General features: G+C 50.5%; 1 protein-coding gene across 2 annotated transcripts; it reads left to right on the forward strand.

Moving 5' to 3' along the window:
- arhgef49 (Rho guanine nucleotide exchange factor 49) lies at positions 1-27,175 on the forward strand. Of its 2 annotated transcripts, none has more exons than XM_029842473.1 (8): positions 1-252; positions 14,787-14,925; positions 17,368-18,890; positions 22,094-22,283; positions 23,327-23,531; positions 23,773-24,362; positions 24,554-24,699; positions 24,959-27,175. In XM_029842473.1, exons 3-8 carry the CDS (start codon positions 17,428-17,430, stop codon positions 25,782-25,784), a joined length of 3,420 nt encoding a protein of 1,139 aa, XP_029698333.1. In that variant the 5' UTR covers positions 1-252; positions 14,787-14,925; positions 17,368-17,427; the 3' UTR covers positions 25,785-27,175. The 2 variants fall into 2 exon arrangements, with proteins under 2 accessions (XP_029698333.1, XP_029698325.1); XM_029842465.1 differs by lacking the exon at positions 1-252 and adding an exon at positions 7,548-7,765.
- The last annotated feature ends 150 nt before the right edge of the window (positions 27,176-27,325 follow it).

Below are 27,325 nucleotides of genomic sequence, written 5' to 3' on the forward strand. Positions count from 1 at the left end.
AGAACCCCGCAAAGCTGAGAGGTCGCGTGTCCGGGATCTGTCAAATCAGCGCGAGAGCGGAAGGGAAGCGGATCCGGCGATCGTGGTGTGACGCCGGTGTGAACCGTCCGGACCGTTCGGGTCTTCATCTGGAACTCGATCCAGGTCCGCGCAGGCTGATGTGAACCTGCTTCCTCGATCTGGATGCTGAAGATGATGAAGCAGCTGATGATGAAGAGGACGGATCTGAAATCGATCCTAAATCAACTCTGAGTGAGTGACGTGCACGTGAATAGATTTTCTAAATCAGCTTTAAACCCACAATGATCTCGAAAAGCAAATCTAGTGGTGTTTGATTGACAGGGCATGTCCATGGTTCTGCTCTGACCTTCACAAAAGTCTTTAAACAGGAGCCACTTGTGTAATTTTCCTAAGAATTTTAGGTTTTCCGCTCATAAATGGATGTTTTGGGGTTTCCGCTGCCCTCCTTCAGCCTACAATTGATCAGCTCTCATCTGTGAGCCCACAGATGAATCATATCACAAGTGACCCAGTTCTTAGAATCATCATTAGAATTTTTAGAATCATTATTTTCACCGTTTTCTCTTGTGTTTGTTCTCTTTTGAAGGGGTTTTTGCTCGATTTCTGTGTATTTCGACACAACTCTCCTTTCTGTTGTCATCCTGTTTGGACGCCACCACCAATGGCGGCGTGACAACGGGCACCACGCAGCATCTTAGCGACAGTAGCCCTTGTTTGTCCACCAAATCTGTCCTTTTAGACGTGTCACAATCTCTGACAGTGTTTCTTTTTTAAATGAGCCTCTGCTCAGAGTTTTAGAGATGAGCCTTTTTTATTCCGGGGTGTTTGCAGAGGCAGAAGCATCGTTAACAATGAGCACCGGAGGTGGGACCCTGCTCCCAAATGTCAGTTGTGTTAACTTTTAAAAGCTCTCCGACGACGTTGTGATGCGAGTTGCTGGATTGTCCCGGGAGTTTGAGGGGGGGGACTAGTTTGTCAGCAGAGATAGGTGGAGTAATCCATTCCTTTATTATTCCTGTGGCGGACTAATGAAAGCACTGAGCGGGCTTTAATCAGAAACAGTCGTGTGCTGCACAGCTGAATCTGCACCGCGCACAAGCGTGCACTTCCTCACTAAATGACACTAATCGCATTATGGGATGCTGAAGAGGAAAAGCCAGTCAGAACACGGCCCGTGCAGCAGAACCCCAGTGCCATGAAATCCTCTCCACAAATGCAAGCGTAGCTGTATGTCCGACCCCCCCCCCCCCTCCCCCGGACGCCCCTCTGCCATGTTTTTGAGGATGGCCGGACTTGTGCGTCCAATACAAGCCGGTCTGGGGCCGACCGAGCCTCCGGGGCTGATGGGAGAGTTGGCCGACTTCCAGGCTGCAGTCGGATAATGTGAACAAATCTGGGAAAACAAGACGCAGTTTCTTTGTTTTATAGTAGGAATGTAAAATACGGCTGAGCGGGAAAAGCATGAATATTGGATGAAAGTGGGCCTGCAAAGTGTTCTGAGCCTCGTGGGGGATCCTGGAGGTTTTCGCCTCGCTAGACGCGATGCGGCAACTCCAATATTTTGGGAACTAGATTCAGAATTGACAGGTCCAAAGAGTCTCATGAATGCAGAATCTGGAGTATTAATTAGCCCCAAAGCTCCGTGTTCTTTCTTTGAACGGCTTCACCTTTATTATTCACGTCTTTTAAACAACCAACAAAAGAACCTGAGTTAAGGACAGCAGAATGCTTTAAATGAACTTATTCAGGGTATAAAATGCTAATTTCTTACTGTTTCCATTAACCTGGAACTTTAGCTAACGGCATCATCGCAGAATGTGACGCGCAGATGCTGCTTTAGATGTTTTTCTTGCTTCCCGTCTGTGAAAGGATGGAAAAAAAGAGTTGGGTCAATGTTTTCCCGCCAGCTGCAGACGGGCTCGCTTACGGACACACCAACACACACACTGGCACTGAACCAGAGTCAATAACACTGGATTTAATGAGACAGGTGCATCACTCATCCTAAGCCAGCAGAACCGTCGCAGGTGGACTGAGGAGCTCCAGCCTCTGGTTCTGCCCTAAGACAGTAAAATTACCTTCCATTAACTTATTGGTTGGAGCTGCCTGCTTTTTAAGTTCATTAGCGTTCAATTACAGAGATGCAGCAGCATTGAGTAAAAGGCAAAGTGATTGTCATCAGGGTGGTCATTTAAAGGATGAACGGTGTCGTTTGTCACGGTAGCAGAGCCGCTACGACCACGGGAATCGTTTCAATACACGAAGACACGGACGATGAGACGCCGCTGGGTTATTTGCTCAGGACTGAGAATAGAACATGATGAGGGTTTTGTTCGTGTTTGGTCCGGTTTATTCCGCCGATACAAACCGGCGAAGCGTCCCTTTAAAGTGTAAATGAGCTACTTGACCCCGGGCAGAACATATTAGGTCAATAAAAAGAACAAACTGAATAAAACATGTTACTTCTCACCACCGAGATCAAACCCAAAAGACACATATAAGCTAAGAAGACTGGCAGCTTCACACACCAAAGCCACCAAAGCCACGTGCGACAGTATCGTAGCGTGTACGAGGCATCACTGAGTTCTATAGGAACAGTTCAGTGGTGCTATGCTAGCTCTGTGCATCGCTCGGGCTCACCCCCCCCCCCCACCCCCGCCCCCGCCCCCGCCCCCATGTCGTGGTCACAGCTGCGTCCACAGCCACTAACGGCAGCATCACCAACAACATGTCGTGCGTGTTTAGGAATCGCGGTAAACAAAAGGCCTCGTGCACGTGGAGGACAGCCCGGAGTCACTCTCTCCATTATAGCCATCCCATAATTACCGCTGGAGTAATTAAGAATAAGGCAGCTGTGGCTACTGTGACTTCCCCCCAGCTGATGTCGAGAAATGCCTCTGGCGGAGGTGAAAAGCTAATTATGCCCATTTGGACTAAATGTCTAAGTAAACACACACACACACACACACACACACACACGTTTTAAGCATGATAATGCTGTTAACGAGCCCTTAGCTGGTCGACTGAAGCAGTTGCTCCTTTGAAGCCTGTGAAATTATGATTAATGATTATTATTATGTTTTCCAGGATGATATAGAAATGAGCTGGAAAAAAAAATGTTGGAAATAACACCTACACAACTATTGTCTGTTTAGACATTTGCTAACATTTTGTTGTCTAATGTGTCAAATTACTTCCTAAAAAAAATGCAACCATGTCATTAAATGGTGAATATGCCAAGAAGGAGACATAGAAAAGCTGCAATGATTTCATTTTATTAGAACTGTGTTTTATTGCTTGGTCTAAGAAACAAATTTAATAAGGAATTAATTGAAAATGAACTTTTAACAGGAAGTGGATGTTGTTGTTGTTTTTAATAGGCTGTGGTTTAATAGGCTACGACTATCTCAACCAGAACATTTTAAATCCCACTGCTGTTTTCCTTCATGATAAATTAGTTGGCTCATTAGTTAGCTCACTAGCGCAATGCTAAATGATTATATGCTAATGTTAGCCTTATGCCACCAGTTTGCAGTAGCACACTGACACTTTAGAGAGAGAAAAGTTCGGTCTCTTTTTCCACCAAAGGTTCCTAGAGATGAAATGCTGACGGAAGCACTTAGCATCCCTGCTCTGACAGGCTGATGCGCTTGGCTGGTTTGGTTAGTAGCATCTTGACAAGCAGATGACGTGTGACGGTACATCAGGCTCATTTTCTCGGTGGTTTCCTGCTCACGTGCTCCCGTGACTGACCGGCGAGCTGCTTTACCCTCTGACCCAGTGGTGATAATCAGAGCGAAGATGGAGGCGTTTCCTCAGCACGCGGCAGCAGCTTCCTGTCAGCGCAGTCACCCCCCCCCCCCCCCCGCTGAGAGACCTGTCCACCTATCATCTGGTGGAACCAGGAGCCCCTGCTGGGCGCACGCCGCTTCTCCCCCTTAGTAAAAAGCTTTTGTTTGTAACCTTTCCTCTCTTTTAGCTGCGTGTTAAACACCTCAAAATCACCTCGACAGCAGCTACATCAGAAGGTGTTTTAAACGAGAAGCTCAGACAATGATGTTTGATGATGACACTTCCATGTCCTGACCCTCACATACGTCAGTGGTGCCATTTTGAGTGTTTCCTGGCGTCCAGTCGCACGAGAGGATCTAGTTTTAAACGCGTCCCTGGTTGCCGACGTGAAGACGCTCTTATAATAACAGCAGGTTTTTACCCAGGCAGCCATGACAGCAGGCGCTACGGCAACACCTACCAGGCCTGTCATCACCTCCAGGACCAGGGAACGTGGAAGTGATGAGCGTGTTTGGCTTTGGTTCCTACAGGAGAATACGAACAGATGTCAAGTGGGAACCATCGGAACATTTTAGAGTCTTGTCTTCTGTCGTCCCTCTTTTTAAAGAGGAGCTCTCCGACGGAGCGAACGTTCGCCCGAGAACATTTCCTTCCTCTCCGGGAACACACGCAGCGGCATTGTTCTCCATCCAGACAGGGTTCTGCACCCGTGTCTGCACGCGAGGTCCGTTTGCCTCCGTGTGATGTGCAGCCAGGTGCAGAATGTTAACGCGCCCCCTCCGACGGCCCCGAGACGGCTCCAGCCTGAGCGTCTGTGTCTGCCAGCGTCCTGTCAGCTATCAGGGACGGAGCACATCTTTCACCAGGAGCTGGGATTATGCCGGCAGCAGCTGAGTCAGCGCGTCTGCGCGGAGGCGGGGTCGAAGATCAGCAGCCTCCCAGAGGAAAGCTCAGCTCCCAGAGGTTGGAGATGGAGGAGAAGCTGCATCTGCTTCACCGGTTTAGCTGCTCAAATATGGAATAAAGTGTGGGAGTGTTCTCCCGCTCCCCCCTTTCCCTCTCTTCCCCGTCTCCCCCCGTCATCTCTGCAGTGCTAACAAAAAAACCCCTCCTGTCCACCTTGTTCCGCCCTCCCCGTTAGCATCCCTGCTGGATCCAGGCTTCGTCCTCGGGCTTCCGGCTCGTTCCTGCCGCTCCCGTCCTGCTGACATTCATCCGCCTTGAATATTCTGCATCGTAATATCCCTCATTCACCCGGCGGCATTGATGTGTAAATGTTTCTGATGCCCAGAGACGGTTGTGAGCTGTGGGTTCATTCGCGGGTCTCTTTGGAAACGAGTGCGGAGGGAATCGACTTCTAGGAAAACACGCGACGCTCCGTTTTTAATATTCCGTCGGCTCCTGTTTCCTCTGGGGGGCCAATTTGGTCAGGCTTTATCGGTTTGGGGGAAATTAGTCACCAGCGGCTTAATCCTGCCGCACATCAAACGCAGCACAGATCTGTGTTAACGAGGAGGAGGTGAATTAAAGGCGGGCGCACGAGGGAGGGATGCAGATAGGAAAGAAACGGGTAAATTGATAGCTTGAAGGGAAAATTGGATCAGCAATGGCGGGTTTATTTATCGTCCAGTTCACCAGGTGCAGAGGGAAACCGCTCTCTCTCTCTCTCTCTCTGTCTATGTCTCTCTCTCACGCTCTCTATATTCATTCGCTAACACGTTGAAAAATGTAGGTCAGAGAACTTTTTTTTTCCCGTAATATCGAGCCCTGCGTCACTGTAACGAGCGTATGGAGTCGCTGCTGAATCGGGTTATTGGGTCACGGCCCTTTCACGTGGCACCATTGACCACAAACACCTTCATCCTGATTCCCTGGTGAACCCTTGGACCCTGGCGAGGTGTCAGAGACGGGACGGAGAGAAAAATGAGCATCTCAACCAGCTTGTGTGGCATCAAGCGTCAACAGTCGACGACTCGGGGGGTGAGAACCGGCTCTAATTTACGGCCTCATCACCCAAAAACACTGCCGCCCTTGACAGGAAGCTTAACTGGAGGCTCCGTTTATTGCTTTTCTAAAGACTCGATGTGTTTTTCTACCCTTCAGCTTCCGATCTAAACTCCCCCGGAGGTTTATTTCCACGTCAGCGGAGCCGGTTGACAGTTTAAATATGGCTCGGCGTGTCACGCCTGCGGCGGCTTTAATCCTTATCTGCCGCGGCCTCCGCCCGTCTGCAGCCGGCCAACCGCCGCTGTTTTGGCTGTCAGGCATCAGAGCGGCGCTGTCCCACCGCTCCCCCGCGGTTGCCCAGCAATGGAGTGCCAGACCAACCCGAACTGGCATGAGGAGCATTCTGCGTTTACACACTCCTCCCCGTTTAGCCGCGGGGGGCCATAAACAAACCTTTGTTCCTCCCCAGTAACGGCTCTGGTGCAGCAGCGGCGTCTCTCCACACGGTTGCCTTTTTTTTTAAAAACCTGTTTGTTCATGTTGACAAACGGCTCAAAGTTCTCCCTCCTGCTGCTCGTTGGTGGGGGGGGGACCTTCGGCGCTAAAAGCCGGCTCCTCCCCCGAGTCGTGGAAGTCGTGCTAAATTTAGCATATCTTAAAAAGTAATGGTGGTTTTCGTGGCGTTGGAAGCCCACAACGCTCGCGCGCTCTCACCCGCGGCTCAACGAGGCGTCATGAATTATTGAGGCGATGGTGGAGCCCTCATAAATTATCCAAGCGTGTGTCGCCAGGCGGAGCGGGCCGGCAGAGAGGTTACCTCTCGCTGTGACCCCGCGGTGTCACGAAGGGTCCCCCCTCGCCACGGGGGCACCCCCCCTGCCCACCTGACTGATAGTCAAGCGTCCTCTTTGATGCATCTATGTGACCATTAGCATTCGCAGGAGACCTCTGGGGGGGGTCCTCCATTGAGACTTTTACCTTCCCCCCTCGTGTAGGCTGAACATTGATTGGTTGTTGTGTGAGGGTGCCTGTAAACTGATGCTGAGGTTGCTTTGAGGGGGGGGGGGGCGGCAGGTGTTTCCTGAACACACCCCCTGCGGTGAGCCAGCCGCATTGATCGTTGATAATGGCTCCACCAGCAGGACCTGAGATCAGCTCAGGTCCTCCCCTGCTTTTATTATGGATTCTTTTCTGTCTGATGTTCCCGTAACTGTGTTGCCCCCCCGACCCCCCAACAGCCAAACACAACCTCTTGATGTCAGATATTTATGGTTTATTCCATCCGTGCAGATCTGATTTGTGAATAAGGAACCAGGTATATAAAGCACAGCTTCATTAATCCTGTTTCAGCCATTCCAGGGAATGTCGTCTAAAGTTTTGTCCTTCACAGCTAAAAACACTTAATCCTTATCTCTCAAGGTCAGTGCGGCCGCCCTAAACCTCCAATAAAATGTATCGGCTGTCCCTGACATAGTTAATATCAGAGGATGGGATTCTTTGTCTCTAATGAGTCTCGGGAACGATTAATATTAGCTCTCTGTGTGGATGACCAGGAACGTGGTTCTGGATCTTTGGACTGGATTACCTTGTCACTGGTGTGAACTTGTGGACGTGATCCAGGTCATGGGCTGGCCGAGCAGCTGTCACTGCGTCCTGACCGGAGGGAGTGGAACAGGGCAGAATTAGGGATTAATCAAGTGACGTGGGGGGGGGGGCAGCGGCAGCACCTGCCCGAGCTTTGAGACGGGAGCAGAAAGGATGGAGCAACTTCACAGCCGCTTCCTGGTTTCCATGCCAACCACGAGGGCTCTTCACACAGGGAGCATGCTCAGTTTGGCTCCGGTCCCTGTAACAATAGCCGGTGAGAGAGCTCACACACGCTCACACACACGCTCACACACACGCTCACACACACTCTGCTCCAGCCCTCGGTGGGAGCGACAGGGAGCGGAGAGGCTGCGTGCTGAGCTCAGCACACACAAACACACACTCCGTCGTCACAAAGGTGAGTCCACAGAGCTGATAATACTCCGATCTGCGTTCGGAATGTTGGGGTTTTTGCTGGGAACGATGGAGACGGATGCTGTCGAGGGAATGGGGGAAGCATGTGCTCTTCTGTTGGACGTATTCTTTCAACTCTCCGCTGTGTCCCGCATCCTGCGTCTTTTGATGAATGGCAGGAACATGTTGAATGCGCCCAAATGCAGGAGTGGTGGTTGACAAGGCTGGGATGGCTCCATAATTGATGCATCCTTGTATGGAGGAGAGTCCGAGGCTGACGGCAGGTGTAACACGATGCTTTGCATGGACACTGATAGCTCCTCTGTCTTCTTCTGACAGTTAGGCCCAGTTTTATGACCCACTGTGTGCTTATTAAGATCAGTCAGGAGCTGTAAAGCTGCTGTTTTAATCAGCAGAAGGAGATCCAAGCGGGTTTAACACACTCAAAGGTGTGAGTTGATACACACACAGCCAAGATGAGCAGCTTCTCCTCATAGATGACTGACCTGTTCAAAGCAGTGTGTGGCCGCCTGTCTGCACGTGCGCGCGCGCGTGCATGAGCACAGTGTTAAAGATATCTGTTATCTTGTGGCATTGGCCAATTTCTCTAAGAGAGGCATCCTCTCACACTCACACACACACAGACTCACTACTCGCCTCCACATGATTAATTGTTGTGTCGGATGAATGCCTAGTCCGTCAATAGTGTTTTCCTCTTTCCTCTCCTCTGTGTGTGTGTGTGTGTGTGGGGGGGGGGGGTTGTCTAAGCCCGCCTCCCTTAGAGGAATTGGGCTACATTGCTGTGCTACACTGTGAGAAAAGCACATTTTACCAGCAAAGTCGAAACATTTTTGCGAAGTTAAGACATTGTGGCTGCTCCACGGAGCTTCCAAACCCACTGGAGGGTTGAGACTTGGTTTTAATGTTATGGCAACGCGAGTCCTCACAATGATAGAAGAACAACCATGTGTGGTGTGTGTGATCAATAGCCCTGAATATCCAATGACCATGTAGATGTTTAACCTAAGGGCATTAAAGCAGGTTTAAGGGTTAAAAAAGCTAAATATATTGAGCATTTCTAACCAATGAAGGATGAAGAGTAACAGGGGGTGTTCAGCTCACCCTCATCATCATATTCGGTACAAACACCAGAGTTGCTCATTCATGAGCTTTTGTTTGGTTTCCAGCATTTATTTTATTAAGTTCTGATTGTCGTTTTGCTGTTTTTTATTTACTGTTAATGTGAATATCAGGAGGCATTTTGTTCCTATCTGCTCCTAAACTGAGGAGGTAGAAAACAGGACATGCTAGCTGATCCATTTTGGGAAGAACACACAAATAGGACCCCTGAGGAGGGGACATAAGGGCTTGCTGAGAGAAAAGGCGGGATGAGAGAACCGGTGGAAAGATAGATGGCAGACAGACAAAGTTGGGATTCACCCTGCGGGAAATTGGAAAATAAATTGAGTTGACACAGACAGGTTTGCATAGTGATATTGACGCTGGGGAGCGAAGCTAGGACGCTGGGCTTCCAGAGGTCACCACAGGCTAATCGTCTCTGTACCCAACTGTTAGCATGAGCCACAGGCTTCTTCTGGTTAGCAATTCAGAGTTTCATCCACCATTGATAAACCGATATGTGTGTTGGGCTGCTCAGCGCCGCCTGGCCCTGGAGCACCACTGTAAACGGAGATTAAAATAGCCCTCTGGTTTGATCTCCAGTCCAAACCAGGAGGAGGAAAGTGTTTCTCAGCAGCAGATCTGTCAGACAGCTCGGCTGTGGGAGCGTACCGTGGGAGTACGTTCTGCGTGAGGCTGGACGGAATATAAAGTGTTGCCCAGAGTGCTATGCCAGGTTTGATTTCCAGAGCTTTGAGGGTGTTGATGGACCTGGAGCGGACAACTCAGACAGACTGTGAATAAAGAGAGAAAATAGGAATTTTAATCGGCTCCTTCCCATCGTCTTTTTCCGCCAACACATTCCTTTCCTGGATGGATGACTTCCTGTCATCCATCCAGGAAGTTTGTATATATCTGTGCTTTGTTCATATATGAGCGTAATTAGGTTTCCTTCTTCAGGTTTATAAATGGTGAGAATGGATCCGAGGCCTTCCCATCTCATTCCCCTTCCTCCAGTCTGCTAATCACATCCTTTAGACTCCTCTCTTTCATTTTCATCCCTTCATAGCAAGTATGCCCTTGACTTCTGGAGGAGAGAGACGGAGACAGGGAAAAGGGGCTTTTCCTGCTCTCCTCCCTTATTTCCTCGCTCTCCTTCAGTCATTTCGAGAACGTCTTCCTCTTTGGTGTCTGGGGGAGCCGCTCGGTCGATATCCAGGCAATGATGGATCTCTGATGGATGCCTATTAAAGATGGCAACGAGCTGACAAGAAGGGCTTTTTGAACACATCGACATCCCTTCGGCAAGGTCAAGGGTCGGCATTGATCCGCAGATGAGAGCACGTGGATGAATCCTAAACAATTGATTTACACGATTCATGCATTTCAAACATCTCAGCAAGTTCTGAACGAACCAGGTGGTTTTTTTCCTGATTTTTATGAGGGCAGGACTCACCCGGTGAGCTCACGTCCTCCTGCACCTCCGGTGGTGACACATGCACGTGTCTCAGCCCTGTTGGGTCGCAGGCGTGCAGCTAAAAAGCTGATTTCGCTGTTGGTGTTTTGTAGGTGTTTTGCAGACTTTAGGTCTAAATAAATGATTGGAGTGAGAGATCACTGTCCCTGATTGTCTTGTTTTCCACCGGCGCCTCCTTATCCAAGCTTCTCCTTTCGTTCCTGGCGATGAGAGTGACTCACGTTACACCTGCTGCCCAGCAAATCCCCGACTACCTTATTACCCTCCTTGGGTTTTTTAAGGGGACTGAAGGAATGACGGCGCTGGATTTGCATGTCCTCCCTTTGTTCCACCAGGTTCCCTTTTTTTCTTTCTGCAGATTTCTTCTTTTTTCATAGTGGTGACAGACCAGTCAGACTGTGTGTGTGTGTGTGTGTGTGTGTGTGTGTGTGTGTGTGTGTGTGTGTGTGTGTGTGTGCGTGTGTGCATTTTGTCTGCCTGTGCCATGAAATGAAATCGATATTACATTTGGAAGAAACACTTGGATTTCAGGGTGGTATAAAACAGTCATTCAAAAATCCATTAAACCGGAAGAAGAATGACACAAATGAAGCCGGCATCGGTGGAGCCTCCTAATCTTTCCGGGCTCTTCGTGTTTATTGCTCATATCACACTCCTGGTTTGCATGAAGTGGCTCCGGTGAGGTGGAAGGGACTCTTTTCTCTCCTTTAATGGAGGTGTTCCGGAGGTGTTTGCTGTCTGCTCGCTGCATAATTTATCTGACCTCCGTCTCACAACAATTAACAGATGAATGGGACCGAAGTGACCTGGAACACAGAACCAGAACCAGCAGGACGTGGAGCCCTGGAGCGGCTGCCCATCAAACAGTTATTTTTCTTTACCACATTTACCTCTTTTGGAGCTTTTGGGTTTAGTGTAAAATTGAATGACTCCAAGGTTCTTGTCTTGTCTACAAACGTGACAATAGTGATACGTGTTGGCAGCCACGGAGAGGGGAAGGCCAAAGGAAGACTCTTATCATCAGTTTATTTGGGATTCTGGAGTCAGACTGCATGTCAGCAAACTCTGCTTTCACATTTCCATCTCTGTTCACGGTCTTTGTGTGTCTCCATTGTCAAACAACAAAGAAGACAAGGGCAGCTCTTTGTTTTAACGGACAAAACTGAAAATTAAGCAGGCTGAGAATGGAGAAATGATCCAGTCTGAATGCATCCGCAGCATCGGCAGCGAGGCCATTTCTGCCGTGTTCATGTCCCTGCTGAGCTGCTTTCCGTACTCACAGCCATAATTAACCCTCCTCCACTTTGATGTCAGTGTTTAGCATCTCTTAGACCCACCCTGGCTCCCATGCCTCCCCTCTCATGAGCCTGGTGGGGTAGGTGATGCTCACAGTGCCCCCGGTTGTGCCTCATTAACCTACATTTCTGCTGCTGATGGGAAACGGAGGTTTATTCACTTCATTTAAGCAAAATTGGGTTGCAGCTATATTTTCCGTGTTTATATTCATTCTTCTGGCCACATCTTGTCAGACTGATTTAGGAAAAGCCCAAATTTAGGTCTGGAAAATGCATCTTTCTGCATGTATGATAAAAAAAAAGGGCGATTTGTCAGGTTTAAAATCCTGGAACGCCGTGACCATGGAAGCAGCTGGTGAGAACTCAGAGGACACAACAATCCTGCGTCTGACAGCCACACCTGAATGTGTCCTGCAGCACTTTATGCCCCAGAGCAGCACAGTTGTTGAGCGTCGCTGCGTCAGTTACGCAGAGCTTCGCCGGTCCCCCACCTGCGCAGGAGTCTATGAAGATAATGACGCTCCCATCTTCTTAGATATGAGACGACAGATAAGCATCACGGTCGCTGTGACTGGAGGATCATCTCTGGAGAGTTCAGTGGATCCACTTTCACAGGGATTAAGATCGGGATTAACAGATGGCTGGAGAGCAGTTCTGCTGTTACAGGCAGGCTCTTTACAGCCATCCAGGCCTCACGTTCTGGATGTTCTCATGCTGCCAAGTTGCCTGCTTGGACAGCAGGGCGTCTCTTCCGACCACTGTGTTGGTTGACACAGCGACCTTTGATTCCATTATTTTGGATGGCATCAGAGAGCAGGGTCCATTTGAGGGAAAAAAGGTGTTTGGGTTCATAAATCATTAGCAAGCAGCGAAGCCAAAACGGCCTGAAAGCCCAGCTCAGCGTGCTGATGTTCTCTGCAGCGTTGCGGCCTCACTTGAGCTTCCTGTCACTCTCCTGCTGTGTCTCCCCGCTGTGCTAACAGAAGCTGAACAAGCAGCACAACGCTTCACGTTAGGACGCCCTCTGAGTTAAAAGACTTCAGCACAGGTGGAATTTTAAGGCTGTTTAAGTGTGATTACTGCAGCCGCTGGGCTGGGTTTTCAGAGATAAGGGTTCTGAATGAGCCAAAATTCCACCCAGAACCATCAAATCAGGGGGTGATGACGTCTCAGAGGACAGATGCTTAAAGATAAAGGCGCGTTTTACAGTCTAAAGAGAACCAAAAGGATTCTTGGTATTCCCCTGGGGGGGGGGGGGGGGGGGGGGGGGGCTTGTGGTATCAGAAGATTCTAGTTAAAACTGTTATGTTTTAGAGGTCCAAGATACGACCTCACTGGTTGTCAGACGAGGCCATTAGATTAGAAAAAGGGTAAAGCTTCAGTAAAGGTTCTCAAACCAACGAACATGAGGGGATTTAAGGGGAGCTCATTGTGCGTCTGTCCTGAACACATAAAACCTTTAAAACCTGAAGGGGTTGAGAGTTTCCTGTGTTTACTGACAGTGTGGCTCCCTCATGAAAGTCCTCGTGGACTGTAGAGCTCTACATGGACCAACCTGTGGGCTTTAGATATATTTAGACATGGTGAACGTCTTCTGTTCGCTGTCGATGAAACGTGGCGTTAGATTTGAGTGTTCCCAGGAGGAATTCATTTGAAGTGTGTGTGCGTGTGTGTGTGTGTGTGTGTGTGTGTGTGTGTGTGTGTGTGTGAGAAAAAAACCTGTTGTTGCCATTCTTTTGCTACTAAATGTTACTTCTCATTATGTTCACCTGTTTGGTTCTATTTATTTCATAGAAGCACAGAATTTGACACCCACACACACACATTCACACACACACACACACACACTGCACCCTACACACTGGACTGGCTGGACCAGATGTACGAGTGTGTGAGCTGCCGTCTTCAGGGACCACTGGATGTGCCGCATTGTCACGTATTTTCCATACATTATTCCTGATAAAATGTGAATGGAGTTAAGCTGCATCCTCTCTGCAGAGGGGGGGGGGGGCGGGGGATGCACTGGAAGGCCTGCCAGTCATCCAGCACTCTTGGGAAGTGGGGGGGCGTTCATTTTCAAATGACACTTGTCAAAGCTGTGGAGGATGCAGCCACAGCACTCTCTCTACCCCAGCATCCCACTGGGGGCAGGGGGTAGGGAAGGAAGCTGTCGGCATCACAGGACATGTGATCCGACTCTTTTTGGGGGTATGAGGCTGAAGCTTGTGGTGCATTCAGGGACTGGAGGAGCAGCGAAGATGAGGTGAGATGAGATTTTCATTGCTTTTGTCGTCATCGCCGCAAGCCTCACCCTCACTTGAGTTTCTTTGTTTTAATTCCAGCGTGCTGGCCTACATATTCATGTCTGGGACGCAGCGACGTTTGGAATGTGCTTTGTCTCAGCCCCTCATTGTGTGAGAGGCAGCCTGTGTTCAGAGTTACAGCTTTAAGATGTTTATTAGTTAAAACCGGCTGCTCTTTTCTGAATCCCTGGGTTTGAGGCCAAATTTGCTGCTCAGTAAAGTTTCCAACTTTGTTTTAATTTGTAAAAGCTGATGTGTTTGAAGCCAAAACCAAATTCCTGGGGACTTTACCTCATTATGGGTTCAGCATTCCGTGATTGGCCACTAGGCGGCGTTTGCACATAAACGACCAATAAATAAAACTACAAACTGCACCTCTGTCAGCAGATCATATTTCCTGGTGACCCCCGACACGTCACCTGTTGTTTTTCAGGAGGGAAAAGCTGATTTGACTCCTTTATGAGTTGCAGTTATTATATCGTTGTGATTATGTTAAAGAGGAAATCGGTGTTGCTTGGAAACGATTATCAGCAAACTGATTGGATGCACACGCGTGTAAGCAAGCTTTCAGCATGATGCATGTAATTAGCTCTTCTACCCTGACAGAGAGGCACTAATTATGTAACCGACGCGACCCCTGATTCAGCCTGTGATGCAGGACAGGGTTTGTCTTACAGTATCGGGGCCCATTTTTTATTCAAGCCTCGGGTTTCGAGCCCTGCGTGGCTCCTGTCTGGCAGAGAGGATCTCCACTCCTGCACATTTGTTGATATGTTTAGACGCAGCTCATTGACTGAAAGCTTTTTTTCTTCTGCCTCCTTTTTCTTGCAGCTCGGGGCCACGTCTGTCTGTCTGTCTGTCTGGGTGGGAGCTCCAGACGTTTTGCTGTGCTGGCCGCGAGGGCGCTGTGGGACTCGAGCCAACGACCTGCGCGAGGAGAGAGGCAGCATTTAAGTGTGATTAAAATGGGGTACGTGAAGAAGATCAGACAGCACGTTGCCTGCAGCTGAGACACGGGATTATTTTCAAAGCTGAACCCTGCGAACGGGGCGATGATGGCTGTTGGGTAACCTCTGCCCCATCAGAGGCGCGCTGCCAGCGAGCCAGACTGACTCACGCAGGAACACGCGGAAATTCATGGACAGAGATCGACGGTGGTAGACAAAATCTATAGAGCCAGTCATGATGAGCTGGAGAAGCTTCCATGACTCCAAACATGCAGTTTCAACTGTACAATAAGTCAAGTCATAGCTAAGTTTAAAGGCTTAAGGCTGATTTCTAAAGAAATCCAGGTTTTTTTGTGATGAACAAGCTCCTATTGTTATTCCTTTGCTGCTAAATGCTGGTTTGTCATGTGGATTAGGGTATTTCTTATTACATTTACCTTCCTGACATAGGTGAGAGCTGCTGGTACCGTTAGAAGTGCTGAAAATCCAGAACCGTATCTCAGATCGTTACACACTGAACTTCTCTTGCGTTCTTCAAAAAAATCCCAGAAAATTGATGGTTTATTGTATTATCACCAAATATACTGTAGTAATCCCCTGCAGCTGACAGGATCAGTATTCAACTTTGGTAAAGAATTCACTATCCAGCAGCTACTGAGCTGATCCCATTGGCTAGAGTTAGAAACACACCCTGGACAGGTCACCAGTCCATCATGGGACACGACACCATTCACTCATACTTAAAACTAATATGCATGTTCTTTTTAGACTGTAGGAGGAAACTGGAGTGCCTTGAGAGTGCTGGTCCTTGTCAAGTTTGTCTCCACCAAACTGTCTATGTTAAACAGATGACAATCTGAAATCACATTAAAAAATGAGTGCCAGCTTGTAAATGAATAATTCATTGGAAGTATACGCTTGGAACAGTTGCAGAACAGTTTGTCCTCACATTTTTGGCCACGTAGTTTCAAAATCAAGGATTCTGCTGTGTCCAAACGGAGTTTTATGTGCATTCATTAGGGTAGACCCTTCACAGACGTCCACCATTGCATCTGCAGGAACCAGCAGCCGTGCATGCTGGGATACGGGTGGCAAACTTCCTCTCCTGGATGAATAATTCGTCCGCTCGTCAGCTCTGGAGCCGGAGAATGTGGACAGGGAGTAGCTCTCCAAAGATCCTTCATACAGTATTTCAGCCGGAGTGGAGACATGCTTGGATGGCTGTCTGATGTTCAGAGTCACATGGTCACGCTAATTAAACCCAGATCTTAAATATCAGCCTTCTTCACCCTTAATGACTCTTCACACATGAAATAGTGGAAAACATGCTGAGCAGCCAGCTTAGTCTGAAACATAGTGTTCTTTTCTACAAGTTCTTACTTTTGGCATTCATTTTCTTCCCGATATTAATCCCTGTAAAAGTCTAAAGGCCTCGGGACAAGTCCAAAATGTAGAGGCTTCTTCTGTAGCTTGAATCTTTTGTCATACAGATGCAGGTTTATGTCTTGTGTCAATGGAGGTTGCTGGGTTGTCTCTGATCTCCCCGTCTCATTAGTGATGCTGCAAAGGAGTACTTAGAGTGGCATCAGGGAGCGTTTGAATCTAAAATTGATTTAGGTTTTATTATACACATAACGCATCAGAGACCAGGCCTCTGAGTCCCTGTTTTATTACAAGAGACATCATTTCACCAGGAGTCGCCATAGAGGCGGGATATAATTTGAGGTCTATGGTCGTTTGGGCTGGGAGACGGGTGTTCTGTGTGCAATCATTGGAACCGGAGAGGCAGGAGCGCTGTGCACTCAGCCCCGAGCAGCCAGCTCTTTTAGCTTCTGGCTAATCTACAACAGCTATCTGATTAGTCAGGAGAAGGCAGCGCTGGACGCCAGTGCACAGCTGAGCAGTTATCTTCATCAGTGTCCCCTCAGTTTACAGCTTTCTTTGCTTTTCTTCCATTTTTCCTTCCACCCTTCCCTTATCTGTCCCTGTATCTCGTGTCCCAGCAGCAAGAAAAACAGAGTATTAATCCATCCATTATTATTCCTGCAGAGAATGAAAAAAGGGGAAGCCAGAGGGTTTGTACAGGGAATCGTTTATATGAAATGGATGTGATTATTCAGGAGACGGAAGCACGCTTCGGAGGCAGCGCGTCTGGGATCGGAGCTGGGCATGTCTAATTTAAGGTCGCATAACTGAAGTCCTCCCACAGACCTGTCACACGGCCAAAGCTTGTGCACCAACTGGAGTGATGTTAAACAAACACTGGAACCTTCAGCCTGGTTTTTCAGACATCATTTTAATCTCTAATGCACCCAAAACATACACGTGAATGCATCCAGTTCAGGGCGGCTGCTGCTGTTTTGTCATAATGCCGTTCCCAGCAATTTCAAAATGCTTTCCCAGTTCCAGGGAGTGAATGCTGCATTGTTTTATTTCTAATCCTCATGACGGGTGTCTGTCTGCAGGCTGCAGAGCGGCGTACCTGCAGCGCGTGCTTCGGAGGGCTGCCCGCTCGGCCTGCCGCCATGCCGGACGTGAAGCCTCCACCACCACATGACTGCCTCTCCATCTCCTCTGTCCCAGCCACAGCTGGCTCTCCTGGAGGCTACATCTCCACCCTCAGCCTTGTAACTTCCATGGAGCCCTGCATCGCTGACATCCCCCTGTCCCCTGACCCCCTGTCCTTCCCTCCGCACAGACTCAGCGTACCTCACTACACGGGCCTCAATGGGACCTCATTCCCGCTCATGGCGAGATGCAACAGCAGTACTCTGCTCACTAACCTCGGGATGAGGTACTGCCCCTCCAGCAGGCAGATTCCTGTGGGGATGGAGTTGGGCCAAGGCCTCATCCCAAGTTCCTGTATCCATACTGGGAACACTGGGAACAGGCCTTACAGGAGTATGGAAAACCTTAACTGGACCCACGTGTCCGATTCTGGACTGTGTGCGATAAACAGGAGTGTGGACAGTGAGTTTATTTTACGCTACACCACCAGCAGCCACTGGTGTGGGGGGGTTCCAGATGGGTCTGTGGTGGCAGCTCAGAGCCCAGAAAACCTGGTGTTTTGCTCCCAAACTGGACTTCCCAGGAAGGATCTACCCCTCTTCCCTCAGATGCTGTTTCCATCTGGCATCGACGAATGGGAAGTGAGGAAGGGTCTGAGGGAAAAACTGAGGCTACAGAGCGCACGGTCCTCGGCGGAGCCTTTGAAGACCCTCCCACTGCGGGCTCAGCTGAGTCCGGTCGACCCAGAGGTTGTTCAGCACATGTATGCAACAGGTTCTGGATCCAGGCCTTCAGGCGCACTGCACATCACAAGACCCGAGGAGATAAAGCAAGAGGTCCTCCGGCGCCTGCAGCTCCGGCGCCAGAACAGCAGTCCCAACCTGGCCCTGCTCGGCTCCCCCTCCCATCCCAGACCCGTCAAGGTGTCCTACACAACTGACAATATCGCAGCGAGTCCCTCGGACTCGGCGCCGGAGCACCGCCGGGCCCCTTTGGGACGGCTGCATATTCCCACGTTTGAAGAGTTCAAGAGGATGAGGCAGAAGGAGAGTCCCACGGCCGGTTCTGTGGGTCCGGAGGCCGACTCGGCACAGGAGGGCGCACGTCCACCTGTCCTGAGCAAAGGCGAGGAGGCGGAGTGCCGTCAGCCGGTCGGTGCTGCTACTGGACCCCCCAGCACCTCGTCTCCCATCCGTACCAGCCCGTCTCCACGGATGCCTCTGCAGCCCCTGGCGAGCTCCACGCAGGAGAAAGCCCCGGCAGCACGGGGAGACGACTGCACCGGCGGGAGGAGACGGAGGAGCAGCCTGGAGCCCACCGGCTCTGTTCCCTTCCCACCCAGCAAGGAGAACTGGGACCGTCCTTCCAGCTGCTGCCCGGCGCTCCTCCTGGAGGGGACGGACCTTTCCAGCTACGGAGCCAAAATCTACAAGATGAAGGACGGCCTGATCGGCTCTGCGCTGGACCTGATCAAGAAGAGGTGGGTCTGTGAGGAGCGTGTGGACGCTAAAATGGGTGAAAGGTCCCTGTTACCTGTGCAAAGAGTCCACATTTGTCCCCATTAATGTTTATTCCACTTCATTCCACCTAACCTGGATTCACAAATGTCCCTGTGTGTTTCTGAGAACATGTCTTTAATGAAGTCGGCGTGATCTCCTGTGGTGCAGTGAGTTATCTGTGATTGCACGCTGGCGCGTTGGTCCTGGTGCTCGTCCATCTGCTCCGTCTGCATGTGTGTTATCAGTTTATCTCAGTTACTGTGATAACAGCTGCCGCTGCTAACAGGCTTGACTCTGCAGACAAGGCTGTGGGTGGGAGGGTGGTGTTAAGTATGACAGACTGGAGGACTGGCATCGGAACTGCAGCCTGTCTCTGTCTCTGCCTCTATCTCTGCCTCTGTCTCTGCCTCTGTCTCTGTCTCTGTCTCTGTCTCTGCCTCTGTCTCTGTCTCTGCCTCTATCTCTGCCTCTGTCTCTGCCTCTGTCTCTGCCTCTATCTCTGCCTCTGCCTCTGCCTCTGTCTATCTCTATGTCTTTGTCTTTGTCTCTGCCCCTGTCTCTGTCCTGGTCTCTGCCTCTGTCCCTCTGCATCTGCCTCTGTCTCTGTCTCTGTCCTCGTCTCTGCCTCTGCCTCTTCCTCTGTCTATCTCTATGTCTTTGTCTCTGCCCCTGTCTCTGCCTCTGTCTCTGCCCCTGTGTCTGTCCTGGTCTCTGTCTCTGTCCCTCTGTCTCTGTCCCTCTGTCTCTGCCTCTGTCCCTCTGTCTATCTCTATGTCTTTGTCTCTGCCCCTGTCTCTGTCCTGGCCTCTGTCTCTGTCCCTCTGTCTCTGCCTCTGTCCTCATCTCTGCCTCTATCTCTGCCTCTGCCTCTTCCTCTGTCTATCTCTATGTCTTTGTCTTTGTCTCTGCCCCTGTCTCTGTCTCTGTCCCACTGTCCCTCTGTCCCTCCGTCCCTGCAGTTCAGTGTGGTCACCAACAAACCAGAGTTGTGTCTGTGTCCGTTGGGTCTTTTCTTCTGTGCTCAATGCAAATTTTAGACCCTGAACCCAGACGAGCTCTTTGATAAGGCCAGTTCCTGTCTCAGCACCACCTGTGAGAGATGGGAGATAGATGGAGAATACACCCCCCCCCCCCACACCCACACACACACCCACACACACACACCCCCGACGGTCACTCCTTTGTGTGCAGTGCTGGAAGGGTTGATGTATGTCTGAAGCACAAAGGCAGCAGGAAAATAACTGCTGCGGGTGTTTGCCCAGAGTCTGCGCGTTAATATTTGAGAGTGCAGCTCTCTGGGGTGCAAATAACCCTTTTATAAGTCTTTGTCATTGAGTTAAAATTCAGATTGTTACGCTTCAGAATGCCGCTGACAGGAAACATTCGTGAAACATCTTCTGGTGATTCCGTCCTTCATATTCAAACCTTTTAGAGTTTGCTAGCCTTTTGTAACTAGCTCTGAGAATAAAGCTCAGCAGATGTTCATGAGTCCTGAATGGGACTGAAGAAATTGAAAGTCTTTCATCAAACGTCATCAAAAATCAGCCAGTGTGAAAATATGTGTATTTTCTTCCAGTTTGAGGTCAAACAAAGCAAAGCACTGATTATTTCCCAATTACGGTTTGTTAATCACATCCGTTATCAGCCAAAAAAGCTCATATTGAGTAACATTTTCCTTTCTCAGATTAGATTTAATGTTTTAAAAGAACCATCATGCAACCCACTTTGTAGTCCCTCGGTAATTTAAATTTGCTCAAGGCTTTTCGGATACCTGGAGAGTTTTTAATTAACCATGGCAATTTTTTTACGCCACCTTTCATCCCCGAGGTGTTCCAGTCCAGCAGCGCCTCCCCTTGCTCAAGAGCAACTGCTAATGTCGATGGTGTAAATTATATATTACATTCAATATTCAGTTATTAGTTAATTGTAATTTGTAGAAAGAAAATGTGTCAGTTATGTGCAGTATGAGAGGGAATCGTGCTCCCGGTCTTGAATTTAATTTGTCTCTATTAGATGCACACGCTGATTAAAATCATCGGGGTCGATAAACGTGGCGGTGAAGGTGACGGACGGGCCGGTTCCAGTGTGGCGTTGTCCCGCGTTGAGCGCTGATCTATCACATCCGCCGGTTTCCTGATGAATGAAGCTGCAGGTTATTACGTACCATGCATCATCTGGGTGTGACAGCGGATCCTGGCGGGGGGGGGGCTGTAATCTCCCGGGGCTGCTGGATCTTCTGCTACTCTGCTTGATATGCAAAAGCGTGCATGTCCCCACGTGCACGAACGAGGCCGCGATGCTATAGAGCAATCGTGGAAATAATAAACTGAAGCACAGGAGGATTTGGGGTTAAAAGACCGATTATTTAAGTCATTGTATCATCACGGGGGGGTGGTGTCTCCCCGGAGTCCATCCCAAGACTCACACACCCAAACCCATGCTGGCGGGGGGGGGGGGGTCGGGTCGAATCTGGAGGCATTTTCGCCGACCGGCCGTCCTGTTGACACCACTTTAAAATCAATTCTTAACAGCTTGTGGTTTCTTTTGAGTCATGGTTTGTGGTTTGTGTGAAACCAGTTAGAAAAGGATTTTAAAGATAATATCGACATCAAATGTGTTGTTTTGCTTCACACTACACAGCAGAATTCTGGCTGAATTAGGTTCAACTGAGCGTTGCTGTGAACAGAATAATAATAATAAACAGAATAATAATTGCATAGCGACTGATCAATTTCCTGAAAATTCAAGCTGAAAGCCCCAAACTGATGGAAGGTTTATCGACCTCTGAGATCTGAGGGTTGAGGTGTTTATGAAACCTAATGGTTGTGATGTTAGAGGAGGTGAGGGATGAGGGTTTAAGGATAAGAGAAGCATTGATTTGGGGCGGGGGTGTTGAGATTATTGTAGGCAGAGGCAGGTAGAATTGTGAAAGGATAGAAGAAGACAGCGGGGGGCTGAGGATGGAAGAATGGGGAGAAATGAATGACAAAATCACAGAGCATCTGCCAGAATTATAATCCTTTTCTCTTTCCTGCATCCCACCCGCTCCCCTCCTTCCCCTCCATTCCTCCCTCTCTCCTCCCCTCTCTCCCTCTCTCTCTCTCTCTCCCTCTCTCTCTCTCTCTCCCTCTCTCTCTCTCTCTCTCTCTCTCTCTCTCTCTCTCTCTCCTCCCCTCTCCACCAGCTGCAGTGCAGAGATCTCTGCCGAGGCCCCCGTCAGGCTGTCAGGTGACCGGGACGGAGGCTCTGACATCACCACCCCCTTGACTGACTGTCAGCCCTCCGCCGTTGCCATGGCAACGTCGGCAACGGCCTGCGGAGCTGAGGCTGACGACGAGACGCCTCTGGAAGGAGGAGAAGAACCAGCAGAATGCGTAAGGCTCGGCTCTCGTTATCTTTTCCGATTGCTTTCCTGCCGCCTCGTCCTCGCGTCTCCGCTCGCTGCTTTTCACCGGCGCCGCGTGCAGGGACGCAGCTCTGGCGTTCAAGGATGACTGAGACGAGCGAGGGGACTGCGACACGCGTGCACGTCTCTGCCTTATAGCAATGCAGAGGTATTCGCTCAGACAGCAGTGAGCAATGCAGCGCCCGTCCTCCAGCGAATATCTGGACGTCTGAAGCTGCAGTAAAAAAGGGGACTGAGCCCCTCCAGCAGCTGGCGCCCCTCACGGCGCCTCGCCGCCGGCCGCCTGCAGCTTAACATCAGCCTCAGCTGCGGGGAGCATCGTACACCTCTGTGTCCATCTGGATTCTTGTCTCGTTGCATGCAAGGAGGCTAAAACTGGTTTGGGGAGCAGATGTGGAGGTGTGTTGGTTCTGGTAGCGTCATTCCAGAGCGGAGATCGCATCTGCCTGCTCAAAATATGGGCGGTGATTCGATAATTCAGTGGTTCATGAATTATTCTCCTTGATTTCTACCTTATTGCTGCAAGCTGTAAATCCTGTTGTTTGCTGGTAGGGAGCACTAAGCCTGTCCGCGCGTTCACAACCGCTCAACGATGTGGAAGGGTTAGTTTAGGTTAGTTTAGGGGAGGTTAATTTAGGTGAGGAATGTTGTGTCGTAGCGCTGACCTTTGAACTGTTCACCTTATCACGAGACAGTAGCAGGCGCTAAGTGTTTGGGATTCTTTGAATTGTCCCCCGAGAGACCTTTTCCTTATCTTCAAGGCTCGATGAGCCCAGGATGTGATCAGAGCAGGAGTTTTGAGGTCGGCCTTGTTCTGATCGGACGTGGCAGACGGGTCGTTCGGATCGGAGAGATAAACTATATCTGTTGCGTAGGACAGTCGGGACGGCAATTTCATCAGGTGAACTCCTCGGACACGCAGCTGAGTGTGCACAGCTGTGTCTGCTGCCCCTCTCCCATCTGTTGCCATGGCAACTGGCCTGTTAGACTGACACGCGTCTCCCTCCGCAGCTCACGGGCCCGGTCTGCAGGCGCTCCAGCTCGGACGCAGCCTATGAGCTGGCGGAGACGGTGAGGGCTCAGCGCGAGTGCCGTCTGCGGCCTCACTACAGCGACCCCATGCCGGCCGACGCCTCCAAGCGCAAACAGCTGGAGATGAAGATCGCTGCCGCCGCCCGCCTGCACAGCCACCGCAGAGACCGGGACAGAGACAGCGGTGAGTGCTGACACACCGTGCTTGAATTCAAACGGGAGCCACCTCGTCTGGAGTGGTAGTGACTAAGTAGCTCATCGGTGAGTCACAAATGATCGCTTTAACCGAAGGTTCGTAATCGCTGAGGGCCGACGTGTTTATTCATTTTGACATCACCAGTCATGACTAGTCCTCTGTGTGTGCACCGTGTGCGTGTGCCGTGTAGAAAAACAAAGACCTCAATGCTGTTGGATGTCTTCCTCAGCTCCTGCGGCCATCCGCGGCCGCTCCGAGCCCCCGGCTGAGGAGCGCCAAGCAGGTCTTGGCGTGACCCGATCTGGACAGCACCGGTGGAGCACCATCAGCAGCCTGAGCGCCGACAGCGGCGTGGTGGGGCTCAGCGACGAACGGGAGGAGGAGGACAGCGAGCCCCGCCGCTACCGCAGGACCCGGGGGGCTGACGTGGAACGGGTGGACAGCGGCATCGGCCCGGGCTTGTCCCGCCACTGGAAGAGACCTTCTGCCTCCGTCAGAGCCTGGGAGGCGCAAAGACCCTGTCCAGACTGTGGCGTGAAGGACGGGGTCTCCAAGGAGCGAGGAGAGCGCATGTGTGAACGCTGCTCCAAGCTGCGCACCGAGCGCAAAGAGGCCATCTTGGAATTTCTGAACACGGAGTCGAGCTATGGCGAGGACCTGCGCATCATCAAGGAGGAGTTTTTCTGCCCCATGCAGAGCGCCGGGCTGCTGACGGCCGATCAGCTCACCGTGGTGTTCGGGAACGTCCAGGAGCTGATAGACGTCAACGATCGCTTCACCGAGCACCTGCAGGATAGTATCGACCAGGCCTTTGACCAGGTAACCCACGCCGGTGTTTCCATTAGCGCCGAACCCTCATTGTGATGATTCCACGCGCGTGTTGGGTTGTATCAACGGCTGTTTGATGTTGTCCACCATGACGCACCTCGCTGTCCTCATGGACAGCTCCAACAGATGCTTCCTAAAACCCCAATCAGATGTCTCTCTTCTCTCCTGCGTCTCGACTCAAGGGAGACGACGACCTCCTGACGGTCTACATCGGCGAGATCTTTCTGGAGTTTGTCAACATGCTCCCTGCGTTCCAGACCTACTGCCTGCAGCAGTCCACCTCTGTCAACATGCTCAACACCCTGGAGAAGGAGAAAGAGCTGCTCAGGTACACACAGCACGAGGACGTGGAGCTCCCGTTGGACTCACGTGATGGGAAAGTTACTCGGGGAGCTTTTTCTCGTTCCTGCCACAGACGTTTGGTGTAATTCTTAATGGAGAGGACGGCACCTTATCAATTATGCAGAGCAAGTTCTATTCTGAGACTGGAGCAGAAATGGTCCATATTTTTTAAAGGAGTCTCGGCTGGTCCTCAGTCAGACGGGTTCCTGTCCACGACACGCTAAAAATGTCTTTTGTCCTTTCAGAATCTTCCTGGATGTCTCTCAGAACGACAACACAGCTCTGCGTAGAATGAACCTGCGCTCTTTCCTCATGGCGCCGCTTCAGCGCGTCACCAAGTACCCCCTCCTTCTGAGCCGAATCATAAAAGTCACCCCCGAGTGTCACCCCGACTACGCACGGCTCCGGGAGGCCAAGAGCCGGGTGGAATCCCACTTGGAGCACATCAACATGAAGACCAAGCAGGAGGGGAACGGCGTCACTTGGTCCCTCCGCTCCTTCCGCAGGGACAGCCGCAAAAACCGGGAGGTCATCAACATCGAGATGCGGGAGGTGTCGATGAAGACGGTCGGCTGGGCGAGGGAGGACACGCGGTTTGTCATGGAGGGACCCCTTCAGCTGTCCCAGCCGGCAGACGGCCAGTGGGTGAAGAAGGGCAGCAAGGCCCTCAAGTTCCAAAACGTCCAAAGTCTGCTTATGGTGAGGACGCAGAGGACCGGTGAGGCTCCGGCTGAAGTGGGGGCCCGGGGGGACCAGGGGGACAGCGGGAGGGACGGCATTCAAGATGGAGTGCTGGTTCTCATCAAGGACAAGAGCAGCGGAAAGTTCACGGTCCTGAGGGAACCTATCCGCCTGGGAAACTGCGTGGTGTCTGCAGATCCGGAGTGCGAGGACACGTTCGAGGTGCTCGACATTCGACGGGAGTCGTTCGTTTTCCGGGCGTCGGACAAGTCTCGCACCCAGCAGTGGTTCCATCAGATCAAGAGGTGCACGCGGGACCTGGGCGCCTGGAGGAGGAGACGCAACGCTTTGCCCAACATCATGATCAACACAAACCAGGGCCGCTCCTGAGACCCGCCCCGCTCCACCGGCGCCACACTGTAAATAAACCTGCCCCCCCCCCCCCACTGCAGAAACAGGACCCACTCACACGGGGAACTCCTTCCACCATAAAAACAAACCTTCTTTGAGATCTAGCACTTTCTTCTTCAAAGCTTCAGAACATGCACCGTACTGTCATATGTATGGAGATTTAGATCATCGCATTAAACAAACGGCAAATTATTGGACAAGCAAAATTTGGGCCGTGCTCGTCGGCCTCGACTGTGGGGGGGGTGGGGGTGGGGGTGGGGGGTGAAACTGGCTACAGAGTCAACAGTTGTAATGTGATTTTTATAATAAAAGCCTGGAGGGAGGGGCGGGTGTTTTTCATACCAATGCTTCAGAGGCGGAGCGCCGCTGGTGGTTTCCCCCTTTCCTGCCCCCCCCCGCCCGTCCGTGCACCGTGCGCTGGAACTGTCGCTGCCAGAGGTGCAGCCGGGCTGGACGGACCTCCAGAGTCACTGTGTTACAGCGAGACGTCACCAAACAGCAATAATTTCTGACAGGTTCAAAAACACGTAGCTGCTCAGCAGAACCAGGACCAGTGAAGATGAGGTGAGGTTCCTCCCCCTTAAAGGGGCAGCGCACCCAGATCTGAAGAGTGGCTCTGTCCCCCCAACTGTGTCTGGAGGGGGGGTGGACAGGTGTCCACAGAACACTCTCAGGGGTAAAGCTGTCCCTTTAAAGAGGTAAGGCAACCTCAGCAAGCAGGTTTGGGGATCTCGAGGGTTCCTTTCTTCTCTTTGTGCAACAAGCCTCCAGTCTGTGTTAGATCATTTATGCTACATTTCCACTTTGGCGGCGTCTGAAAAGTGAAAGCGAAGGTGTTTTTTCTTTTTCATGACAGCAGTATTTAAGAATCCAACTCGCCTCAAAACGTCCCGGCTGTCTCTGTCCCGACACGGCGATACTGTTTCTAACTGTGACCTAGCAATCAGCTGTTGTGCCTTGGTACTCGATTACTGTTGGGAAACTCACTGGAATATTTGTAACCTTTCACAGTAGCATTTATTTGTGATACGTAGTGGATTGCCCTCTACTGGCACCAGATTACCGTCGATTTACAGGCAATATGAAGATTTCTCTGCCAGATCCTGGCCCTTATTAACGTGCTTGGTCTTTTTAAGTGTGTTTATTTATGAAGGCTTTATTTTGCTAAATGCACTTTATCCTGTAAAAGCAGGCTCTTAAACGATAACTGTGTTACCGTCTGGTTTATGGCCAGTCGACCGAGGACGATTTCAGTCACAACCAAAATTAGAAGATTGATTCCGTTTTGTAGCATCGAAGCGGCAGCAGATCACTGTGTTTTGGGGCAATTATGCTAAAATCGACACTGACACTCCTGAGCTGTTGGAGGACGAGGAATCGGATGGAACCGTTTCAAATATAATAAACCTTTCTTTTTCCTCATTTCATGTATCATTTCTCCAATGTAATATATTGTGAACTATATTAAAATATTTTAAACAATTTCTTTTCCCGGCAGCAGTGTGTTTTTTTTTAAAACT

This window comes from Takifugu rubripes, chromosome 1, assembly GCF_901000725.2.
Source record: "Takifugu rubripes chromosome 1, fTakRub1.2, whole genome shotgun sequence".
Taxonomy (NCBI): Eukaryota; Metazoa; Chordata; class Actinopteri; order Tetraodontiformes; family Tetraodontidae; genus Takifugu; species Takifugu rubripes.

Excerpts from the sequence above, each read along its gene's own strand:
- arhgef49 (XM_029842473.1), top strand. The coding sequence starts at position 17,428 with ATGCCGGACGTGAAGCCTCCACCACCACATGACTGCCTCTCCATCTCC. Across the intron at positions 22,284-23,326 it reads GAGAAGAACCAGCAGAATGC|CTCACGGGCCCGGTCTGCAG; the intron begins GTAAGGCTCGGC and ends CTCCCTCCGCAG. Across the intron at positions 23,532-23,772 it reads AGACCGGGACAGAGACAGCG|CTCCTGCGGCCATCCGCGGC; the intron begins GTGAGTGCTGAC and ends TGTCTTCCTCAG.